The 24,770-nt window shown below is 44.7% G+C and overlaps 1 protein-coding gene across 11 annotated transcripts in view; it reads right to left on the bottom strand.

Moving 5' to 3' along the window:
- Positions 1–357: 357 nt before the first annotated feature.
- Positions 358–24,770, bottom strand: part of PUM2 (pumilio RNA binding family member 2) — a 79,677-nt gene continuing 55,264 nt past the window's right edge. For 7 of the 11 annotated variants that reach the window (XM_031949583.1, XM_031949589.1, XM_031949584.1 and 4 more), the window contains 8 exons: positions 11,335–11,602; positions 8,181–8,310; positions 7,316–7,450; positions 6,018–6,155; positions 5,436–5,561; positions 4,551–4,672; positions 3,394–3,586; positions 358–3,266 (listed from right to left, as the gene is read on the bottom strand). In XM_031949583.1, the coding sequence (XP_031805443.1) occupies positions 3,135–3,266; positions 3,394–3,586; positions 4,551–4,672; positions 5,436–5,561; positions 6,018–6,155; positions 7,316–7,450; positions 8,181–8,310; positions 11,335–11,602 (1,244 nt within the window). In that variant the 3' untranslated portion in view covers positions 358–3,134. The remainder of the gene's footprint in view (positions 3,267–3,393; positions 3,587–4,550; positions 4,673–5,435; positions 5,562–6,017; positions 6,156–7,315; positions 7,451–8,180; positions 8,311–11,334; positions 11,603–24,770) is intronic. The other 4 variants (XM_031949585.1, XM_031949590.1, XM_031949586.1 and 1 more) reach the window with 2 other exon arrangements.

The raw sequence follows: 24,770 nt of genomic DNA, 5'->3' as shown, positions 1-24,770 counted from the left end.
GCCAGGTATCTCCTGCCTCTAAGGAGGCGGCTTGGAACAACCCTTCTGCTTCATCTCTGGGTAACATGAGACCAAAATAGGAATGGAGAATGGTCCCCAAAGGGGAAATCTTTCTGGGACACGCCAAATTAAACTCCTGTCCTCACTCAGTGGAAGGTACCCGTGTGAAAAGCCAATCATATTGGTTCTAGAGTTAGCGAAACCACTTTATTTCTGTCCCTTCTCCCCCTGCCCCCAACCCCTTAAATCACAAAATTATCCACGGTGGTTTCTAGCCCATTCCCAAGTCCCAAGCAGCCCACGAGTGGGCAGCTCACGCAAGTTAAGCGAGGTGTCAATGATTTGCTTTTATCTCCCTAGAGAAAAACACAAGACCAGGTTTATTTCATACAATGTTATTCACACTTTTTCAATTCCTAGTTTATACAGAATATACAAATAAGTGAATAAAACATTATTCCATATGAACCAAAAAGAGCCAGGACTTATCAGACTAAACAAACTGGTCCAGAAACAATGCATATCAAAAAGGAGACACTCGTGTGCAAAAGCTGAATGGTTCTGCCCAAACAAACTTCCCCTTCAGGTTTCACCCTAACTGCATCCCAGATGAACACAAAGGCTTAGGAAGGTGGGTTTGGGTAGGGGTGGGGCAGGCAGGAGATGACCCAGCAAGGAAACCCTGAGATCTCGCCAACGTCACAAAGGGGTTTTCACCAAACGGGCCTCCGAGGGCTGGGGAGATGAAACGTCGCCGTCTGGACTTGAGTGGTCTCAGACCGGCTGACCGCTTCTCCACGAGTGGACACGCTCCCTGGAGGGGACTCGGGTTCCTGACCCTGTTTCTAAGAAAGACCAGCTTGGGGACACCAAAGGGGCCTAGGATAGCATCCCACATTTGGGTTCCTGATAGGGTCAAACTAGGAACTCTGATCAATGACAGAAAATGTTCTGGTCAAAAACTGGGACCAGGGGACGAAAGCCTCATTAGGAGACCAGCGTCCCTGCCCAAGACCGGCAAAGTAGAGATGGATGGCACGGGTAGAAATGACTGATGAGCTCCGCGTGGTCAAAGACCGTAACCATGGTGGTCTAACTGAGCCTGCCAAACACTCCCCTAAGCCAGCAGAGAGAGACGCCAATGAAAAATTGGCTGAATTCTCTCTCTTCTTCACCAAGGAATGTTTTTCTTTTGCTAGTATAATGCTTCAACTTTAAATGCGAAAAACATATTCCTGGCCCCCCCCGCGCCCCCCCTCCCCATTCCTGCTGTCAGTACAGATTCATGATACAAATGATTAAAAAGCTACAACTCTCTACAAGCAGGATTGCCCCCGGAGAGGGTTCCTTCTCTTCTGAAGAGCCTGGAAAAAATGCCCTTTGACATGATCCAATGACTGAGATGGCACAAAACCAAAATGGGCCAACAGAAATGTTTTATACAAAATACAAAGCACTTTCTTTATCTTTCAGAAACTGAATATACAAAGCAAGCTTTTTTTTTTTCCAAAATATTTCCATAGGCAAAGGATTAAAAACGACTTTAATTATACACATATGGTCACAATTTTGCCTTAAAAAGCTCCTTGGGAAATGTACATAAGGCCTCTTGTAAATGTACATCATCTTCGTGTTACTGTTACAATGTCCAATGTCCAGAGAAAAGAAGGGTATTTTACAGATCTGCTCTTACTTGGGAGCCTATTAAAAATACAGGACTCTTCTGTACAAAGAAAAAAAATCACACCACATTGAGGAAGATGGAAAAAGCCGTGGCTTCTGCGGCGAGATGCCTTCTCAGTCCAGAACACTCTGACTAAGCACAATACCCTGACTTCAGTTGAACCCAATCCAATTCTTAAAATGTCTGGAGTAACAGAATCAACAGCTATGTTATAAAACAAAAGGACATTTCTCACAATAGATAAAAAGAAACCTAGTTCAGATTCCTGAAACCATATAAAGATAAAATTTTTTTAAAAATCACTCTTGATTTGGAGAAATAAATTTACATTATACAACACTATATGTCAGGGCCAAAGGGCTGGGGATCTGAATATACACTAAAATGCAATTTTCTCCCCCACCCCCCCCAAGGGTAAAACAAATTACATTTACAGCATGAAGGTTTACAAATGTACATCTGTACAGCCAAGAAAAGCTTCACTACCAAATTAGCCAAGTTTGTAATAAACATTGAACCAAGATCTGCCGTCAAACTGTAAACTTACACCTAAGAACTACACGCATACAATGCATATATTTATAGGAAGCAAAAAAAGCTCTCTGAATATGTCCTCATGCTTCAATGTCACTTCTACCCAGGCCCTCCCAGCCCCCCCACCCCCATCCCGGCCAACCCCCAGCGGCCTGGCCGCCCAGGGAAGGAATCTGGGGCTTCTCAGCCAGGGCAGTTGGGGAGCGGGAGGGGGTGGATGAACAGCCATGATTTTGCTCTGCTATCTCTTACGACCACTACATAGATAAGGAGACACAGCGTATCTTCTATACATTGCTAGAGAAATCAAGGGCAGTATCTGTAACTAAAACCAGCTTCACAGCCAGAGGGGAAAGCCTTGCTCTTCTCAGACCCTCTACGTTCTTGTCCTCATCGAGTTACCTGGGCAACAGGTTGTGAATTACCAAAAAACAACTTCACTTCCTCGGTTAGCGAGTAATAATATTTATGCAGGTAATTTGTCAATCTGGTATAAAAGACTTCACAGAAGGGGGGGAAGGAGGACTATTATTCTATATACATTTCTATAAACCTGTTGTGCTATGGGGTAGGAGACCTACCAGATTGCAAGCCAGTTTTTTAAAAGAATACTGTACTTTTTCCTTTTAAAAACTATTTTTTTGTGACTTTACAAGGTAAAAATTTACAAAATATGTGACAGCTATTTTTGATACAATTACATCATATACAGGCATTCTGTGCTTTGCCAGCAATCCAATCTGATAGGTCTTTAATCAGGGCTGGAGATATTCTATCATTCACCCCCCCAAAATATACACAAGAACCTTAAAAAATGTACAAATGGATGAATCAAGTCAATAAATAGGTCTGCTTAACAAAAAACGGCCACCTTCCGAGTCGAGTTGTATTTTGATAATTCACCAGAGCAGCTCCCCTACAGCACGCCGTTCGGGGGGCCCCCGACGGGCCCCAGCTCCGGGCTGTTTCTCAGGTAGTACTTTTCCAGCTTGACCAATATGTGTTTCCCGTACGTATACTTGCGCAGAGTGGTGACGTGAGGCCGGATCTGTGGTTGAGAAAGAAACCGCCGTCACCTCTGGGCCGCCCAAATCAAGGGCCCCGAGCCGTGGTCTCCCGGTGGGCCGCCGGCCCCCGGGCCTGGGGCTCCTGGCTTCGCCCTCTGCCTGACCTACCTTGTGCATGAGGACCTTGCGTTGCCCGGGTTCCGCCATGTCGATCATCTTCTGGACGACGTAGTTGGCGTACTGGTCCTTCATCATGGTGTATAAGGCACTGTGAGGACCGTCGTTCTGGCAGCAGATCTCGTCGATGAGCAGGGCTCGCTCGGCGCGGGACGCGTGAGACACACACTTCTCCACTACGTTGCTGCCAAGACAGGACAGGCGGGGTCACAGTCTGCTGGGGGGTCACGGCGCCACGTGTCTGGCCACGGCCCAGCAACCTGCCTTCTGAGCTCCCCATCCCCGGATCCCTGGGCATCTTGTATTAAAAGTCAAGTCCCATCCACCTCTGATTCTGAAATGAAGGGATTCTCCCTCGGGATCTACAGCTCATCCCGGAGGGTGTTCGGGTTGCTCCGAGGATGTGGCGTCCCAGTGATGGGCATCCTCAGGGGGACCCCAGCTTCCCATTTCCCTTTCCACCATAGGTTTTAAACTGCTTTCCAAGACGATGTTGTGTTAAAGGGAACAAGCAATCAGGAGTCTCTCTGCTCCACAGAGCATGGGGCGTACCAACCCCTGGGAAAGCTTGCCTTGCCCAGGACCCGGGCACCTAAAAGCCACCGGCTGGTGAAAGGGCACTCCAAGCCACCTTCCTGGAGCTCCAGGGACCAGTGGAGGAGCTTTTCACTGGGGCTCCTGCCCAAGAACTGGATTGGGCACACACAGAACTTGGCATTTCCAGCTCGTGCTGAGGGGGAAACACGGTGGGCAGACTTGGGCACCCTCCCTGTGCCAACCAGTATGGACAGTATTCCCCTATTAAAAGAAGGCCCCTGGTTTCCTCTCGCTCAGCTGCTCACGGAGTTGAGTGGCCTGGGTCGCCGCTGGCCCCGAGGGAGCCCTTCATGTCCCCGAGCACAGAAATGCCCCAGAGACTGGCAGCGCTCCAGCATTGTGGTTTCGGGACCCTCTGCGTGCCCAAGAATTGAGGACCCCATGTCTAACAAGAGCTTCTCTCTAAGTCACAGCTTCAACGTTTACCATGTTAAAAACAAAAAGCTCTCCACAAGAGCTCTGATCACATTCAGACAACGGCTCCTCCCCGCGTCAGCCTGACTCTGAGCCCGCTCCGAGCGCGCCGCTGTGGGAGAACGCCGCAATAATACCTGGCAAATTTGTGCTGGCTGAGGGTCAGGACCTTCCCTCGGATTTCAGAAACAATTTTGCTCTTGTCGTCAGGGCGGCCATGTTCCAGAACATGCTGAATAACATAGTTTCCATACTGATCCTAAAGAGAGACCGAGTCACTGATGACACAGAGGAAGCCCCGGGTCCAAGGCCACCTCTGGCCACGATCAGTCCCTCCCGACCTTCTGCAAGGACCCCTTCCCTACAGAGATGCCCAGGCTGCCCTTGGGCCCCACGCTGCTGCCCATCATTTCACTGCCTGACTCCTGGAAGAAAAGGGCATCCATGGGCCGTCAGCAGGTCTCTGCTCTGTCCTCCGGGGCGGCTGCCCTGCCTATGGCCCATGGCCCCTGAGTGTGCTCATTCACTGCCTTCTGTGCGCCAGGACACAGAGACACCCCTCACCAGGCTCTGCCTTCAAGAAAGCTGACAGCTTATTGGGCTGAGGGGAAATATGCTCAAATACAGATAAATTGTTTGGGGGAATAAGGATCAAGGGTCAGGAAGGCTTTCTCACAGGAGTCTGGAAGAAGATCAGGATCCCAAGGAAGAGAGGTGTTTGAAAACAAGGAAGTCACCCCTCCTCCAGCCCCATCATACTGTGGCTAAGGGCGCCGCTCTGAGGGGGAAAAATGAACCCAGGAAGCAAAGTGGAGCGAGAAACAGGAAGCCCTGCCCAAGAGGGAAGATGCCCTCTCCTCCCTAGGCCCCACTTTCTAGGCAGCCCCATACCTGATCTTCCTCCTGGTGACTGCCCCAGGAACACTCCCTGCCCCCATTTAGACTGTAAGTGCCACAAAGGCAGGGCCTACTTCAGAGGCCAGAGCACAAGCCCCCCTGCCCTGACCCAAGGCGGCACCTACTTGGACCAGCTGCTCCGTGTGCTGGTGCAGCTCTTCCAAGACGGGCAGGGTCTGCTCGACTGTGCAGTGCTCCAGGATGCGCTGGATCACTCGGCAGCCATACGGGTGGGTGGAAAGCACGAACACCTTCAGGGACAGGCACAAAACCAAGTTATATCGGGACCCCGGGGCCCCTCCTCCTCAGGCCTCTCAGCAAACAACCTGGCCAGGGAGTTGCTGGGAGCGGACAGCCCTCAGAGACACCAAGAGCCTCACAAACGTGGTCTTCATGACCCCTTTGAAGGAGGGACTGTTAAGATGCAAATTTTACAAGTCAGGAAACTGAGTCAGGCAGAAAAGTAGCCCACAGTCAAAAAGTGTCTGAGGCAAGATTGGAACTCAGGTTCTCCTGACTCTAAGCCCATCAAAGGGGCAGAGATGAACCCCGAGACCCAGCAGAGTCCCATTGCCCTGCAAGCAAAGAAGAAAGGGAACACACCCAGGGAAAGGAGCAAAGTCTCTTCTAAACAGCACTGAACACTAGGAGCAGAGGGAGAGGGGACGTTCCCTTACCCCCACCGTGGCCCGCATAGCCCTGGTTACCTGTCCTTTAAAAGCATCAATGATGAACTGCAGAGCCTGAGGCTGCACGCACTCGATGCACTTCTGAACCACGTGGTTCCCGTTCTGATCTTTCACGCATTTGAGGACGTGGCCATCCAGCTCCTTGACCATGTCATTCTGTAATAAAGCCACTAATTCACTCCCACAAAGCAAAAGGGTTTGGGATCAGGGTAGCCTGGGGGGCGGGATGCTGTCTGCTGTCTGCTCCAAGGAGTGGTGGGCACACCAGGTGGGGCCCACAACACTCCTGAGGGCGACCCCAATCAGCTTCAAGTGTCACTGGGATAACAAAATAACCAACCATGCAATAAAACATGGATCAGAATACATTTCACAACAAAGTCAATTGTGACCCACAGAGATCCTCATGGACGGTTCAGCAGTCCCTGCTAATCTGACTTTGACCCCACCGGCAAAGGGCAGCACTAAAGGGCAATGAATGGTATGGCAATTGGTCCCACCAATGTGTGGGACACAGGAGGACCTGATAAATAATCTTTGATTGATTGAAAGGAAATCCAATGCAAGTAAACTGACTCACTTGAAGAATTTTATTTTTTAAAGTTACTCAAAGGTAACAAACATGTACAGAAAAGACAAGCGTGAAACAATTCTCTAAGAAAGTGAATTTTAGTGACTAGCAGGATGATTTCAGAAAGGCTTGGAGAGACTCTGCATGAACTGATGCCGAGTGAAATGAGCAGGACCAGGAGATCATTATATATTTCAATAGCAATACTACACGAGGATCAATTCTGATGGACATGGCCCTCTTCAACAATGAGATGAACCAAATCAGTTCAAACAGAGCGGTAATGAACTGAACCAGCTACGCCCAGCAAAAGAACTCTGGGAGAGGACAATGAACCACTACATAGAATTCCCAGTCCCTCTATGTTTGTCCGCCTGCATTTTTGATTTCCTTCACAGGCTAATAGTACACTATCTCAAAGTCTGATTCTTTCTGTGCAGCAAAATAACTGGTAGGACATGTATGCTTATATTGTATTTAATGTATCCCTTAACACATTTAACATGTATTGATATCAACCTGCCATTGCGGGGAGGGGTGGGGGAAGGAGAGGAAAAATTGGAACAAAAGGTTTGGAAATTGTCAATACTGTAAAATTACCCATGCATATAACTTGTAAATAAAAAGCTATTAAAAAAAAAGTTAAAAATGAAATTGTCAATAAAACTATGCCCAAAGGGCATAAAACCATGCCAAAAAAAAAAAAAAAAAAAAGTGAATTTTAGAAGATGTGGTTATAACTTACAATTACCTGCTGGTCAGGGGAAATAGACTCTAATGCTTTCTGAATGACCCGGCAGCCATACATCTGTAAGGCCAATGGCAGGACGTGGCCTCGGATCCGGGTAGTCAGGGAAAGCTTCTGATCCAGGTTCCCAAACTGTAGGAAAAGAAAAGAGCTGGGGTATGGAAGTAGAGTCTGGCAAACTTTACCGAGCATTTCATCCCCTCCCACGGAGGATGGGGAGAGGGCGACGTTATTCCAGTTTTAAAAGTGAAGAAAACTTGGTGACTTTGATACTAAGGGATTGAAACGCTTGCAGCGCAAACCACAGCAATCAATAGCAACCTGGTAAGAATAAATGGTCATTTCAAGCATCAAAGGGCAGAAGAGAAATCTGCCAGGGAGAGGACTCTCATTCACAAGGAGGAATAAACTGAGCTGCCTGAAATCCAACGGGGTTACTGACTGTCTTCCTCTCTTGGAATTTGAGTTCCCCTGGTGAGGGGGAGAAGGGAAGACGAGCAAAGGCTCTTTGTTAAGGCTCACCAGGCTTCAGGATATCTCCCTTTGACCCTGACCACTCCAAAGCTAAATATATTTCTGGCTATGGGCAAACTGTAGTTTAGGGTGGCTAAATAAAAATTCTTAGACAAAGGCTACCAGAGATAGAGACCAATTAGATAGAGACAGAGACAGGTAAGACAAAGACTGGAAGAAGGATGAAAAAGAAAGGACAGAGATAAGGCAGACACTTTGGAATGCCAAGGTGAATCCATCAGAGACCAAAGGACCCTCCTAAGGACATCCTTGAACATTAAAACACAAAGTCTAAACACCCAGAATTGGTGGGTGGGATCAGCACTGCTACAACCAGGAAACTTCTCACCTCAAAAAACTTCTGAATGACATAGTTGCCAAAGACATCCGTCATCAGTTGATAGGCTGCTTGCAGAATCTCATTAAACACCATCTGGCGCTCAGTGGGCGTAGCTCGTTCTAGCTTCTGCTGTATGAACCTACGTGGAACAGAAATTCAAATGCCATCTGTAGATAACAGCAAAGAACCAACAAAACCAATGCCCATCGTCCTCAGAGGGATCTCCTAGAATTCAATTTGCTCACTTTGCAGGAAGAGAAAAGGAAACAATTCCAGAAAGTGCCTATGGTCACCAGGCTTGGGTTGGAACCCAGGTCTGCTGGCTCCAAAGCCTCTCATTCTCCCACACATTCAAAGAAACATGGAACTTCAGAATTGAAGAGAAATCAGTATAGTCCTCGTAATCTCTGGGACAAGCATTTGAGCTGCCTCTGATCTAGAACCTCCAGGGAGGCCAACGCCCTGAGGTGGACCTCATTGCAGGGACTTTGCCGGAGAAGGCCAAAGTTCCCTTTTTCTCGGCTGTGCTTTTCTCAGATCCTTCAGTCAGTCTTCACATGGGACAAACCCAAGGCCATTTCCCACCTGGCCTGTTTCTTATTAAAAGGCTTTAGAAGTGGTGTGAGCACAGAAGAAGGTAAGAGTTGAAAGGAAGTCCCAAAAACTTATCTTGAAGAATCTGAGGCCTTTGCCCAGATCCATTTCCATGCCCATCCACATCTCCCTAGTCTGTGTAAACGTTGTCTTTTAGGATGTACTCCAAGATGGCAATAGATGTCACGTATGCATTTTGAGGTTATCATTCCTTACAAGTCATGTATCTCATTCAAAGTCCTACCTAGCCATACCTGTTTTCATTTTGAATTTCTGACAGCGACTTTTTTCTCAAATCGGTCTGATTGTACCAGACATTCCAAAATTATACAATTACACTATCAAGCCCTTAGAAACAGCATGAGTCTCATCATTTTGGGTTTGTTTCTTTGACTTGATAAGTCTTGAGATAGTGTATCTATGACATTTCCCTGAACTACTGTTTAAAAAACCACTAACAGAGTCAACTAGCCCGTGATTTTAGGATGATTTAAGGATCTTAGAGTCCTATCAAAAATCAAATTCTAATTACTTCCTCATCCCATTCTTTTCTCTTTGGGAATAAACTGGCCAAGGTTAGTTTTTCTGTGGTGATCATCCTCTACTCTCACTCTTTTTGCTTCAATCGGACAAGGTCTGAGATTTCACGGGCACAGAACATGATGTCCGAGATCCCAATAGTCTTGCAGATGCCGACTTCCTCGAGGCCACAGTGCAGCTAAGAAGCCAGACTCAGTCTTCTCAACTCTCCAGAAAATGCTCTGCTGTCCATGGGACTCCCTCTGCCTCAGATGAGACTGTTTTTTCATTCTTTTACACATTTTATCTGTAGATAGATTTTTAAAAACTAAAATACACAGAGCTTTATAGGATATTGACTGATTAAATACTAAGAAATAAAGGTAAATGTAGTCCCTGCCCTCTTGGAGCTCACATTCTAATGAGCAAGAAAAAAATTTTCCCAAAAAAAAAAAAACAAATCTCTATGAGCAAAATATAGTGTAAGTAGGAGGTCATGTCAGAGGAGAGAGGACACAGAGAATGCTGGGAAAGACTTTACTGCATCTCAAAGGGAGCCAGGGAAGCCAGAAAGTAGGAGACAGGAGGGACAACAAGTGGAAAGGTACAGATTCAGATGGCTTGTTTGGAGCCAAGTCAGATATAAAAAGGATGAGGAAGCTGGGAAGGGGCCAGCCTGATGCTTACAGAGGGAAGGGGTCCAACTGGAATTATATCACAGGTCTTTCTACCTGAAATCTGGCCCTGGATTGCCATACCTCCCGTGCTGGAAATTCACAAAGATCAGGAGAAGGGAGATAGAAACAATTCAGACTTCCTTCAGTAATTTTCTGGCCCAGTTGAGTTCTTGGATTTTGTTTGTTTTTTGTTTGGGGGAGGGAGGAGTCATCTGTGACCCAGCTCTAATGACTGGCTTGTTTATCTGGGAGCCTGAGAAGCTGTGTGAGGGGCTTGTCCGGGATCCCAGGGGGTCTGTGCCCATTCTGTGTGAGAGCCTGCCTTCCGGGCTCACAGTGCTCCCATAAGTTAGTCAGACACAGTGACGTAACCTGGCAGTCACCGCCAGAGCTCGCCACAGGCCACACCTGAACCCAGACCTACCCAACTCAAAAGGTCAGTCGTTTCTTTATTATCATTCCTGCTACTCCTTAGATCTTGTAAACTCGTAACTGATATCTATGCTGAAATGACACCAGCCAAGAATCTTTCACAGGAACTGGCTTGATTCGTGTGTTCCAACTGAAACATCACCTTATTTCATCACAGAAAAGTAGCTCTTGATGCAGGAGGGCTGCATGGCCTGGGCCAAATTCATGTTTCATGGCAACTCTCCCACAGTGACATGGACCACAGTCTGGTGGGGCTGCACTAGGAGAACCACCCTAACCCCTCCAAAACCAACCTGGCAACTCTGTATCTGGGGCCCCAGGATGTTTTTTTTTTTAAAAGCCCTGCTTTAATTATTTTGAGACCATTTTGAGGTCATCCCAATCCCCAATTTATACATCTTACTGCATGCAGGTCACACAGGCTCAAATAAAGTCAGTCTACTTTCCAGTGCTGTGCAGTTAGTCAGGAGTGATCTTAAGCAGGAATGGGAAAACACTCATGCCAGTGGACAGCACTGAGCAAACAAAGCCATTTGGACTCCTGCACATATTTATAATCACTGTTTGTTTTGCATTTTACCTTCAATTTTTAGAATAAATCCTGATCCCCCCCAACCCACTAAAACAAACCAAAAGTAAAGTCAACAAGATCATCGAACTACTGGAAACAGTGTGAGGAGACAGTATCTCAGGGAGGCTCTTCACAAAATTTCACAACAGTATTATTGTCTGGGAGAGAGAAGGGGGTAAGGCAGGCCCATCAATCAATCATGCCTCCAGCTAGCTTCTATTCTTGGAGGATACAGCAAAAAGGGCGATTTTGGAGCCTTCCAAGTCAGATCTCCCCAAGGAACAGAATCTGAGACTGACCACCCACCAGGTCGCTGTGAGGCCTCTAAACAAACAAGGAAGCCGCATGCGGACGAGCGGAAGATACTCACCTGGAGCCATGCTGGTCTTGGGAAAACTCTACTATGTGCCCCATGAGGTCTCTGAGCTGAAGGTTCGGGAAACGGTTGTTCCGGAAATCTTCTAATAAGCGACTGCGGCCGGAGGGCATAATGTCGGCCCGGCTGTAGCGCAGCCGGGAGGGAGGGAACAGCTGGCTGCTAGAGCTGAAGAGGCTGCACGTGCTGGACGCGCTGCGATGCTTGGCTTCTGCTCCAGGAGCTGCCGAGATATAACGCCCACTGCCATTGGCCAGGCCTCCTACAGCAAAGGGGCGCTCGTCAACTGGGGGTTTCAAGGCATTCCTCAAACACAAGTTTACTGAGAGCACAGATACAATGAGCAAACCGCTAGTTTCCCCTTCCAACCGAGACCGATCACAAGTGCAGGTTAACATTCCCAAGGCCTGACTGGGTGATGAGTGCAATCGTCAAAAGGAGAAAGGAAAGCAAGAGGGAGAACTTGCAGAGAATATGCAGACTCTCTGACCGAACCCCAGCAGCTAAGTTAAAGGTGCCGAGGAAAATCTTGGGAAGGGAAGAGAGCAAGTACTGGTTTAGCCCCTACTGTGGGGCAAGTGCCCGGCTCCCTGCTCTCAGCACCAGGTGCCCTCTAGTGGCCTTACACTCAAGCTGACCAGCAAGACTTCCAGAGCCCTCCAGCCTCAATGAGCGGATTCCTTCCCTTTGGAGGCTATTTCCCAAACAGATCCAACACTGTCTGGCTTAAAGAAAACCAAGGGAACCAGAATCATCCCATATGTGGATCAGGCTTCCTTGAGGGAATCAGGCGATACCAGTCACATTAAAAAGTGCCCTTAGGGGGTCAGATCCATTAAATGCTAAGGTTTAGCTGTGATAATTCATTTCTAATCTTTTTTTTTTTTTTTTTTTTTTTTTTTTAATAATATGCTTCTTATACAACTTTCAGACGCTCTGTGGACATTACAAAGACATTGTGGTCACTATCAACAATTCCTAGGGATTTTTCTGGGCAAAGGAATTAAGAAAGAACCACTCATTTCAGGTCCATTCAGAACAACAAATTCAAATGGCTGCCAACACTAAGACAAAAGAAGAAAACATGAATGTCAAGGGGGGGGGAGGGGGGAGAAGCACTTGACAGTGTCCTTTTAAATAAATCAATCCTATAGAAAATGGAAAAACAGGAATTTAGGAGCAGGCTCTATTTTTTAAAGACCAAATTATGAAGTCTCATGAATCTTGGCATCCCCTGGATAAAGGGTGGTCCAGTTCAATCAGTCCTATGTGCTCATATTTTCATGGTGAAAACCAGTTTCTTGCTACTCAGAGTCACATAAAAAAGGACAGGAGGTGAGCAGCTACAGGACAGACAGCCCCAGTAAGGCCAGGGAAGAACTTTATCTTCTCTCCTATGTTAACCAAAACCTCTCCACAGCCCCATTTCAAGGTCTGCAGAAAGACTCCCAGGGTGGTTTGTTCCCTGGGAATTAGCTTATAATTCTCAGCAATGTCCCCCATTGGCTCTGAGTAATTTCCTTCTTTTTTTCTTCATCCTTGAGGAGTCCTCCACACCCCCATGGCTTTCTTATTGCTCAAGTTAATTCCTCCCACAGCTGCTTTAGCTCCTCTTCTTGGTCCCTGAATTCAGTGACTAACAGCTGACATCCACATCCTTCCTTCCAGTAGTGGACGTCTAGATACTCTCTGAGCCACAGCAAAGTATTCTCCCCATGTTGAAGACAATCCTCCTCTGCTAGAAATTCTACTTACCATCTCTAATCTATCCAACACTCTTAACTTCCACAACAAATTCATGGCTCGCTCTACTCCTCTGATGGTGCTTTCTCAGCCAAGCCTCCTCTAAGCAGAGTCCCCTCTGCTGCCTTTAGTGAACTGAATTTCAGTGACTTCTTTACCTCAATGCACTTCTCCCACCACTTAAATCCATTACTTCTGGCAAAGCAACTGAGGCCTAGTTATCTGACTCAGATTTACGCATTCAAAGGCCACCAGCAGTATTTCAGAGTTGTAGTAAGTACCTTAATGGTCAAAAAGGATTGGGAAGAACTGTGGGTGCCAAGTTCAATCCAATACCTTCACTTCTGGGTTGAATAAACCACGGCCAAGAAATATCTGAAATGACTTGCTCAAGACTACACAAATAAGTTATTAAGTGGCCCAACTAGGGTATGAATCCAAGCCCAATCTTTGAGGTCACAAAGCAAGCTGATGGCAGAGTCCAGATCTCCTGACTCCTAGGATAGGGCTTTCCCCCAAATATCACAGGCTCCTATTATACTAAACACTTTACTGCATCCCGTCCCCCTCCCACTGGGATGCTGCTGTAAGATGTGTGTGTGTATATGCACAGGAGCACATTTATGTGTATGTACACACACACACCCACATACACACCCACACATACAAAACACACACACACCCTACCACACCCTCAACATTTTATATGGAATGTTTTATTTTCTCAATTAAGGCTACAAATTTTTGGAAGACAGAAGATGGTGTCTCTAATTTATCATTTACATTTTAGGAATCTGTGTATTTTAAAACTTCATTTAATCACAATAAATGGTTAAAAAGACAACAAACAACTGATAAGGCCCCTCTGCCCTGCTTCTGGGTATGGATAGGATTTTTCATCCTAAATCCTTCAGAGCAGGTATGGATGATTGTACTCCTGAGAATAACAGTCATTTACAGCTGGTCATCCCAGAACACCGCTATTACTTTGTTTACAGTATATTTCACTTTGTTCATGGAGGACTTTACATGATTTTTCCCCCGAGAGCAACCTGTTCATCATTTCACAGAGAACAATAATATTGCATCAGAGAAACTTGCTTCAAAAATTTTTTCAATTACTCCCCCCCCCCCCCCCCCCCCCGGCCATTTATTCTCCCTCTCCTTTTATCCTGTCCCTCCTCAGAAGTGTTTTGCTAAGGATATGCCCTCTCTTTTAATCATCCTTTTTCCCTTTCCCATATCCTATTCCTGTCCTATTTTCCTGCAGGTAAGATAGATTTTTATACTCCTATTGAGTATGCATGTTATTTCCTATTTGAGCCAATTCTGATGAGAGTAAATTCACTCCTTTCTCCTCTCCTCTCCCTCTTCCCTTCCACTGTAAAGTGGAAGTTTCTTGACTTAAAAAATATATATATATTCTCTCTTCATCCAACTCACACCTATGTGAAGCCCAACTTCGTATCCACAATTACTTCTATTAAGTCTCCCTCTGAGACTTGATAATCTCTGCTTCAGTGGGATCCCTGATGAAGTGAAGGGTGCCTCAGAAGACCTTTACCTAATTGCCTACTTTCACTACACCCAAATGACTGCCTCAAATATGTATCTTGTTTTTGTTTCTTTTTGGTGAGGCAATTGAAGTTAAATGACTTGCCCAGGATAGTACAGCTAGGAAGTGTTAAATGTCTGAGCCCAGATTTGAACTCAGGTCTTCCAGACTCCAGATTCACTGCAGCACCATCTAGCTAACCCTCAAATATGTCTTAAAAAGACATGTAAGAAGACTCCATGTCCCCTTTCTTTTTATGACAGGACAAAATTGGCTACTAAGAACAAATCACAATTTTTCTACAGCCATTTTAATTAGGGGGCTGTCATTTTACAGTCAAAAAAGCTGAGGTCCAGCTAGAGAAAGGAACTGGTTCAAGGCTGTGGTCTTGGAGAGAAGGGACACAGAAAACTGAGAGATGGTGAAAATGAGCTGAGATAATCATGCTTTGGACCTGAGGTGTATGGGACTGAGTGGACATAAAGAAAGCTGATCCAAGAGGGTTGTCTGATTGTAGAGTTTTTCTGAGCAGAGATAACTGAGTCTCCAAGCCAAGTGGAGATGGGCAGGGACTGAAGATAAAGGGTACATGATGCATGAGACCCTGAAAATAACTGTTCGAGGTTTTTAGGATTTTAAGCCATTCCACTACTGTTCCTCCAGCGGTAGCCATTTACGAGATCCTCCCTGTGGAGGAAAGGGAAGAGGGGCAGGATGCACAAGAGACTGTTATCATGGACAGGTACTCAAAGAAATACCAGTCGACCTTTAATTAAAAGTTTACCACAGGCAAAGCCCTTTGCACTGCAGAGATGTGGAGAATGAAAGGCACTTAGGGGAAGTTACCAGCTGAGGGCCCCATAAGTACAGAGATGCCAAAAGAGATCCCCGGATAAGCCCAGAAGAATACAATGAAGAACACTGTGGGGGTCTCAGATGACAGTCAGTGGCAGGGAGGGGACTGTCATTCTAGACGGAGGCACCCAAGCCCACAGCACTGATGCCAGCCCATCTACTCGCCATGACTTAACCCAAGCAGGTGGGCTTAAGAAGCCCGAGAGGATGAAAGGGATCTACTCTCTCTCTCAACTGTTCTGATCCCCAAGTCCCCATTTCTCCCCCTAAACATCTCCAGGCCCTGGATGACTTAATCAGGTCACTGTCCTTGGTCAGTTCATCTCACCAGTCGACAAGTATAGATTAATTAGCTCCTGTGCTGGGGAGATTCCAAAGAATCAAACGATGGGAAAAACGATGAGAACATACCAGTGGAATAACTATAATTTCACATAAATGAGCGATAAGGCCGAATAGTCAGAACTGGAACCATGCTAAAGTTTTGAGAATGGGGCAAGAGGGAGGGGAAACAGCTTTTGTTTTCTAGGAGATTTGCTCAGAACAAGGCTGAGAGCTCCAAGATAATAGCTTGGGAGGATGGAAGGACCCAAGGAATTTGAAATAGGGGGAAGACTAGAGAACATTTCAAGATAGGAATGATTAGATCAGGAGAGGATGCTAAGGAAGATGAGAGGAGTGGGATGGGACCAAGGATACATAGAAACAAGATGGTCTCAGCAAGGATGATAGTTCTATCACCAGAGACTGGATCATCAGAAAGAAGGAGGAAGGGACTACCTCTTTAATCCTGAATGGTCTAAATCCTGCACCCCGATTGGCCCAAGAAGGAAATTTTTGATAAACATGAGCTAAAATGTATGGGAGGGAAAAGTATATGCAGACCTGGCCTGTACTATGTAGTCTATTCTGGACTTTATAGGGCTGTTCCTCCTGAGACCCAATTGCTGTAGACCATTCAATCTGGCTATTTCACTTATGGAGGCAGAAGTTTCTGATTGATCATAACCCCTGTATTTTCTACTCCTTTTCCTCAAAGAGCCATGAACTCTCAAGGATGGAGGCTTAGATGTCACTTTAGTCTTCAATATTTCCAGATAAGGTCCAACCACCCAGGCTAAGGAGCTGCTACAACATAAACTGTGTGGTTGACAACATATAGATAAGGGTCTGTTCAATAAAGAATAAGACTCCGCCTATACACATCTGAGGCAGAAACTGTTCTATATGGTTCTTAGGAAACAAGCTAATTTTTCTTCACAAGCAGCCCATCATTGAAGAAATTTTTTCTGTTTACTACTACAGCCCTCACAGTTTGAAGGTTCATAGTGACAAAGAGCTAAACTTGGAAACAAAATTAAAGACTATTTGGGAAAGCCTCATGAAGAGCGGAGCTGAGCAAGCCAGCAAACACGGCTAAATGTGGAAGCCCTAAAGCTTATTTTGTGTTGTGGCTCATGGGTAGGAAAAGCTGGTAAAGCCCAGGGATCTCTTCTGACAGTTGGGGTTTAAATGCCTAAAATAAAATACATGGATTACAAAGAGTTAAAAGGCCTTGTTTATCTGCCATTGAATAGAGAATCTCAGCCAAAGGCAATGGGGAATCCCTCATCTGAGGCAGAAGGAAAAGCAGATTAAACTTAGGGCTCCTGGCGATCCTAGGTCAGAAATCATCTCACTGCTAGCAAGTCTTCTTCGCCGCCAGTGTCACTTACATGTTGTCCCCCTCATCTTCCCACAGAATTGTCGATTAACGGGAAGCTCCAAGACAATTCCAATGGCCTTGGGATGCAAACGGCCGTGTGCATCTAGAGGGTTATGAATGGAGATGGAAGCTGACTATTTTCACTTTGCTTTTTCCTTCTCTTGGTTTTTTCCCTTTTGGTCTGATTTTTCTTGCATAACATGACAAATAGGGAAATGTGTTTAAAAGGACTGCACGTTTAACCTATATCAGATTGCTTGCTGTCTTGAGAGGGGGGGATTCAGGGAGAGAAAAATCTGGAATACAAACTCATACAAAATGAATGTTAAACTATCATTACATGTATTTGGAAAAACGAAATGCTACTGAGGAAAAAAAAATGTCTGCTAAAAAGAGGACAGGGGGAGGCGGGGAAGGAATGGGGAAAGGCCTTCTTAAGTTATAGAAAAAGTAACAAAATCCAGAAGGATTCTGGTTCAAAATTATGTCTGTAACCTCAGTTATCTGAAGCACTCCATTAGAAAATCCTATGTGAGTTTCACTAGATGGACTCTGGCTGAAGCTTTCCCACTGTCCAGAATGGGATGGGAAGAATTTGTGACTTTTAAAGTCAAATTAAAGAAGGAAAAAAAAAAAAAAAAAAAAAAAAAAATCAAGCCAATTTCTTTATATAAAGAATTAAAAGGCTTAAAAACCCACCTGCTTTTCTTCTTCATCTACCCCCCCTCCCCCCCCGCAACCTCACTTCACCACTCCATACCTTTTTGGGAAAAGTTCATTGATGTTTCTAATCAAGAAAGTGGCAATTTTACCAATTTCAAAGAAAATGGAATGTTTCTGGCACCCAGAGTCAAACAGCCTCTTCCAGCTGTTTTAAAGCCCTCTTTTTGAGGGCCTTCTTGGGGCTAGAGTGTTTTTTGTTTGCTTCAGCATCTCAGAAAACATGAGTCCTTCCCTGGGGCTCCCAAGTGCTGCCCAGTCCTCCAATGGCAGCTCAGGAACCTCAGACGCATCCCTAATGCTGTCCTGACTCCACAGAATCTCAGGATTGTCGAATCTCACAGTTGGACAAAATCTCAAAGATTATCTACTAGTCCGACCCATACTGATCAAGAAGCCTCAGTGCATCTAGGTACCAAGCATTGTGCAATCCACAGGGACATAAAAACACCAATAAATCAGCCGATTCACAAGCATCTCCTTTGTGCCAAACTCTGTATCAAGTGAGACAATCACTGTACTGGGGAAGATTATGTTCCTAAACAAATTTAAAACATCCCAAATAAAGGAAACTGGAATGCCTCTTGAAGGAGAGACACGATTATTTCATCAGCTGAGTTCTGAAGGAAAGCCACAATTCCAAAAGCCAGAAGAGCCAGGCCATGAGACAGCCACAGTGACTGCAGAGAGGGATTGCCCTTTTATCCTAGAGACAATGGGAAAGCCATAGGATTGAGCAAGAGATGAACTTTTCCTCCCCAATCTAGCTGTATAGAACACAGCCGAGTAATATGATGCCTCCCCCAAAAGCAACTCAGGTTCATTAAGTACACTTCCTTTTCATGGCCTGGCTACATGCTAGGTGTCACAAGTCACTCACTGCCTGATTTCAGCCACCCTGTGAGAGAGTAATGGGAGTCACTGCAGCAGCACCCCCGCACCCTCAGCAGCCACTCTGCTGTCATGTCTCGCTGATCTGAGATCCCAGAATGGCTCCACTTTCAAAGTTCTTTAACCAAGTTCAGATCCTTATGGCCCCACAGGAAGACTACTATACTGACTTCCAACTGGCATGTTGAACCCAGGTCTCTTCCTTCTCCAATCTACCCCAACTAGCGGCTCTTATGCAGCGGACAGAGCGTCAGGTCTGAAGTCAGGAAGACCCGAATTAAAATCCAGCCTCACATAATTACTAGTTGCATGACTTTGTGACCCTTTGTTAATTAACACTGACAAAGAAACCCTGGATTTAAAACCAAAAGAAAGCAGTCTTTAAAATAAGTACAAAAAACAAAATAGAAAACTTCATACATGTGAGTCAATATCATCTAAAAATTCAGGCTCAGTTCCCATTAAATCCCCAGTCTTTGGGACTCTCCAAGAAAGCTTGTTAAGCAGGAGAAGCCTTTTAGGAAACGGTGTTCCTGATCCATTGTGCCAAAAGCTCTATTTTTATAGATTTTGTAATATTATCTAATTTTAAAAAATTTTTTTACATTATCTAATTAATGCTGGGCTCTACCCCATACAAAGCAAATTAATGTATACCACAAATTGTAGGTATATATAACACTCACTTCCCAGGTTAGTTGTGAGGAGCCAATGAGAGACTGTAAAGTGCTGAGCATAATACTTGGCACATCATAAGTTCTATAGAAATTCTAGCAATTATTAATATTACAGAAGCAAACTTGATCTTGAGCCTTAGAGTAATAAGGGATGTGAACACGTTTGGAAGAGAAATTTAATGAAAGACTCCATAAATAAATTATGAAAACAAAGATGAGCACAGGAAATTGAAGGATTCAATAAATATGCCTGAAAAATGTGAAGAGCTTGAATAGAGTCCAATGTGGATTTCCATGAAGGTTAAACAAAAAAAGCTCAAAAGTTTAGCGTCAAGGAAAAAACATGTTTCTAACCACCCCCTTGCTCCCCACCAAAAAAGAGAGGGAGAAAGGGAGAGTTGGGGGGAAACGGGGAGACAACCTCAGTCAAAAATTTTTGTGGCCAGCCAGTCATTAAATGTGACCCCATTTAGATACCATTGATATACCTCTTCTCCAAAGAGCAATGGGAGTGGGAAAAGCATGGGATCTTGGAGCGGGAGGCCTTGGTTCAAATACTGCTTTCTGGAATCCCAACATACTTAGGCTTTCATTGCCCCAACAGTAAATTCACTTCAGAATTTACCTATAAAATAAGGGACCTGTAGAAGATGATTTCTGGAGATTCTAGATTCATAAATGGAAGTCATTGCTGTCAAGGGAAATTTGCCCAATGAGACTTTTTAACAGTGGAATGAATAGATTATCAAAGGAAATTACAAATATAACTCCTGTTTTCTGAATATTACAGAACAGACACATTTACTGCACTCTCAGGAAGCTGACAAGGATGGAAACCTACAGTTTTTACAAAGGTAAAAGTTGAAAACTTTCTTTGCACGTATTTGGAAAAATAAAGTACTACTAATTACTAATTACTAATAAATACTATTAATTAATAAAATACTACTAATAAAAAGTAATACTACTAATTGTTTTTAAAACAATTTTAAAAAAGGAAACAAAAAGAAAAATTGCAGGCACCATAAGGGCAAGATGCTTTCTACCATTTGTTACTGTAACTAAGTAAATATAATTGAAACTAAAGAAATGCTTTCCAAAGGGTTCATGTGAGGATTAAATAACATACAAAAAACAAAAAACAAACAAAAACCACACCCTTATTTTTACCAAAGCCTGTGATATTTAAAAAAAAAAAGCACATTTCTACAAAAGTAACAACAATTGCAACATCTTAACAGGGACTTGGGGAGAATGAAAAGCTCCCAAAGATATAAAAACAAAATATACAAAGATAGAAACATCACTGTCACTTTCCAAGACTTGTTCCACTGAAATGAACAGGTATCTTCTTTCCCGCACCAGTCTCACTAGACACTGGCCCACAAGCAAACCGATGACCATTGTCATTTTAAAAAGCATATATCATTTTGACACCTTTACTTTCATGATCAAAATACTGTTCAACACGAACAACCGAAATCATGGGCTTTCCCATGCTACTCTTTCTTTCTTTACTTGCTTTTTCTCATTGGAAAAATGAGATTGCAGGACTTTCTAAGCTATGAGCACCTGCTATTGTTCCGGGTTCTCGACAAATCCAGTGGTACAGCCTGAATCTCTGATCCATTATGGTCCTTCTTACCCCACTGGAGGCCAATGTCAGTACACTGGTTCAAAGAATGAACGAAGGAACTAATAATTTCACTGTATTACTACAAACTGAAACCCCAAAAAGTTGGATCACATCATGTCCCTACTAGTCTATTTAGACAATACAGGCTAACATCTCTGTGTTTAATGATCCACTCTATAGAGATTTTTAGGAAATAGATAGCTAGTCTGATTTCCATCCACTTTTTATTTTAAATGTAAATGGAATGACTTTTCAAATTCAAGACATATATCCACTCTGAATTTAAAGTAGTTATATAAGATCCAAAATTGGTTCCTGCCAAGATATTTTCCCATCAACACTTGTCAAAAAGAGGATTCTTCATTTTGCTCCTACCTTGTGACTGTATGTAACCCTCATATTATAATTTAGCACTCAGACAATGGCTTTAATTCTTCATTGTGTGGCTACCATGGACAGCAAGTGGATTTTTGGCAGAGATAGGTGATGCAAAAGATTTCTCTGCTTCCCCACCAACATCAAAAGTTTGTGTATAGCCACAACCAATACAACTCTAAGGAGATTTGGAGGGGGAAAAAAGTCTTTACATCAAAGCTCTGATAACAAGAGTAAGAGTCACTCTACATGGCTGAATGTATAGTTCCCCCCAAAATAATTACAAACTATTGCCAACCAGGTAAAAGAATGTTCAAATCACTTTAAAAAAAAAAAAAAAAAAGCTGCAAATTCAGACAATTCTCAAAATTCTCTGCATATCCAGCCAATTGGCAAAGAGGGCAAAAAGTGGGAAGATAATGTGGATGGGGGTAGGAAGATAACAACATGAAGAAAACCGGAGGCAAAGAAAGCCTAAGTATGAAGTGGGGGATGGCAGCGTATGTCAAAGAAGGGAGAGAAATCTGGCCCAGCAGGCAGTTGCTGTCCAAGGATCAGAAAGAGGCAAGTGTGAAGAAGGACAGAGACTTTGTCCTTGAAGCTTAAGGAAAGAGTGAGCCCACAGTGCTTCACAGAAAGCCAAAAGGGTGCATGTGGGCCGACTCCTACACCCTTGACAGGATACACTACCTTCCACTCAAGAGCTTTCGTTGTGGCTTCTCGGCCAAACCATCCCCAGCAAAGCACCTTCCTGGCCCTATACCTGCAGCCCTCAGGCTCACCAATAGCCTTCTTAATAGTACAGACATATACAAGTGAATGAATGTATACAAAGCAGCTTGGAAGGAAGGGCAGTTGCACTTGGTGGTAGACTGGCAAAGGGATATGTATGGAAAAGTCTTGTGCCAGGAATGGTTAAAAGAAAAGGAGGATTCCCTGATGCAAAGTTAAGGAAGGAACTCACAGCCAGCACATGGGAGTGCCAGGGGCACCAGAGGAAAAGCAGCCACATGGCCAGAGCGCCGAGTGGGGCAGGAGGGCAGGAGAGGCCAAATCCAAGCTGGTAATGGGGCCACCGTACAGGGGCAGCAGCCTGGGCAGATCTGGCTATGAGCGAAAGACAAGGAGAGGGATTGGGGGTGCCTGTGGAAGTGGAGAGAAGTGTCAAAGAAGGGAGATGCTTTGAAGATACAAAGGGCAAATGATGGAGTACATCCAGGGCAACAGCCATGCCATGAGCTTGTCACTCTGAGAAGATGACAATGCTTCTGACAGAAAGCAGGAGGCCTGCAAGGGAGAGGTCTGTCTTGGACCAGTAGAGTCTTTGGGAAGGGGCTAAGAGCAGGATGTTTGGCTCCGACAAGGGTTTACTCTTTTAGAATCAGTAATCAATCTGTGAACTATCAAATACCAGCCCCACTCCTCCTGGATGTTTCCACCTGTACCAGTCCAATGAATTCTTGCACTTCTGGGATGTCAGCTCCAAGTTATTCCCTGAGCTTAGGCCAGGTGACAGAGGTAGTAAGTTCTGGCTAAGGATTTTCATAACCCTTAAAATGGAGCCGGGGAGAATTCTCCTAGGCTGGGGGTAGATCAAAACCAACACACATAGTCAACACAAGGCCCAACTCTTCTTGGAGCTGTCCACCCATGATGGCACTTCAGACCAAGATGTTTTCTGGCCAATCTTGGGGGGATACCACTTTTGTATTTGTGTTCTGGACTTTGGGGGTGAGGGCCTAATTTTTATCAGGACATTCTAAATATCCTTGTGCTGTATTTGTGGTTTTGGAAAAGCTCTAAAACAATTAGCTTTCTTGCTCACAAATCTCTGCCCAAGCATGCACTAGGTGGTCTTGCTAATGTCTCATATCACATGATGTGAGAGCAGTTTTGCAAGCTCGTGGTAGAAGGCTCGTAGCTACAAAAAAAAATTATGTGGTTGTTGGAAGAAGAGGTTCACTGTGTTGGCAAAATGGAGCACAAAATCCTGTGATTCAGCTTCAGGTCACAGTTCACTTCTGGAGGGTTGAATTTCATCCTGGGGTTATATATTAGGGGAATGTTTTTCGGGCTCAATTATTCAGACGGGAAAGGAGCTTCATGACAATTCATACCAGAATTGGAAAGAAACCCAAACCTCCCCATGCCCCATACCTACACACACGTGTACATGTAAATTCAAATGCATAACATTTGATATATCATCAAATCTCATATCTTACTTAATAGAGCTTTTTAATAGCCCTGACAGGCGGCCTTTGTGTTCAACAAATTGTGTTGGTGATGGGGAGGGGAGCGGGGGTGCGGAGGGGAGAAGAAAGAATATTCCTTCCTTTCTGTTATTAAAGCAAATGTTTAGCTGTGATAATTCTTACAAGTGACTTTCTGGGAAGGAGGGTTGCTTTTTAATCCCCGGTATGGTCTTGAAAAATCATGATTAAAACTGGAAATACAAGCCTTGTGAGTGACTGAAAGGTAACTGGTCAGAGAGAGTACTTTTAATTGAGTGATGAAGTCAGAAGTCAGACTGCCAAGGGCTCAGGACCAAGTGAGGGCAAAGGAATGAGGCAGAATGTGCAAACAGCTTTTTCTAGGAGTCTGGCTGAGAAAAGTATGAGAGATTACAAGTTGCTAGTTAAGAGGACGGTGAGTTCTAATGAAGAGCTGTTGCTGTTGGTTTTCAAATGATGTGGGAGATTTGGGTCTGTATTTAAGTTAGGAACATTAAAAGATGATTCACGAAATGGAGCGGGGACACTTGAGGCTGCTTTTGTGCTGAGAATAACAAGAGGAGAGAGACAGGCACAGGGAGGGACATATTAAGATATATGATATATATGCAGGGAAGGAAGGATGCAGAATGGGGTTTGTACTGGAAGAGAATGAGAGTCAAGGGAGCACACACACACCAAATGCCTTGCTTTTCTCTGAAAAGAAAGAGTCCAGATGTTCAGCTGAGAAAGAGGAGGCAAAGTGTGAAGAGAAAGATTCTAGCAGATGCTCTGGGGAATGATGGAGAGAATGAATTCTGTAAAGGTGAAAGTAAAAATATCCATCAATCTACTGCGCAGGGATTGAGAGAATATTTTTAAAAACCCCGGAGAACAGCCCAGCTCAGTCTTGGAGCTCCACTGTATGTTTTCTGCCCGTTGCACTACTAAATGAGACCATAGGCAGAGGCGCAGCCACCGAGGGACAAGTCATGGTCCCATGGCTTTGTCCCTCTATTCCAGTAGCTACCAGAGAGAATACCGGGATCTGGCATCAGTA

The sequence above is a fragment of the Sarcophilus harrisii genome, chromosome 2, assembly GCF_902635505.1.
Source record: "Sarcophilus harrisii chromosome 2, mSarHar1.11, whole genome shotgun sequence".
Taxonomy (NCBI): Eukaryota; Metazoa; Chordata; class Mammalia; order Dasyuromorphia; family Dasyuridae; genus Sarcophilus; species Sarcophilus harrisii.
This window is presented reverse-complemented; position numbering and strand designations above follow the sequence as displayed.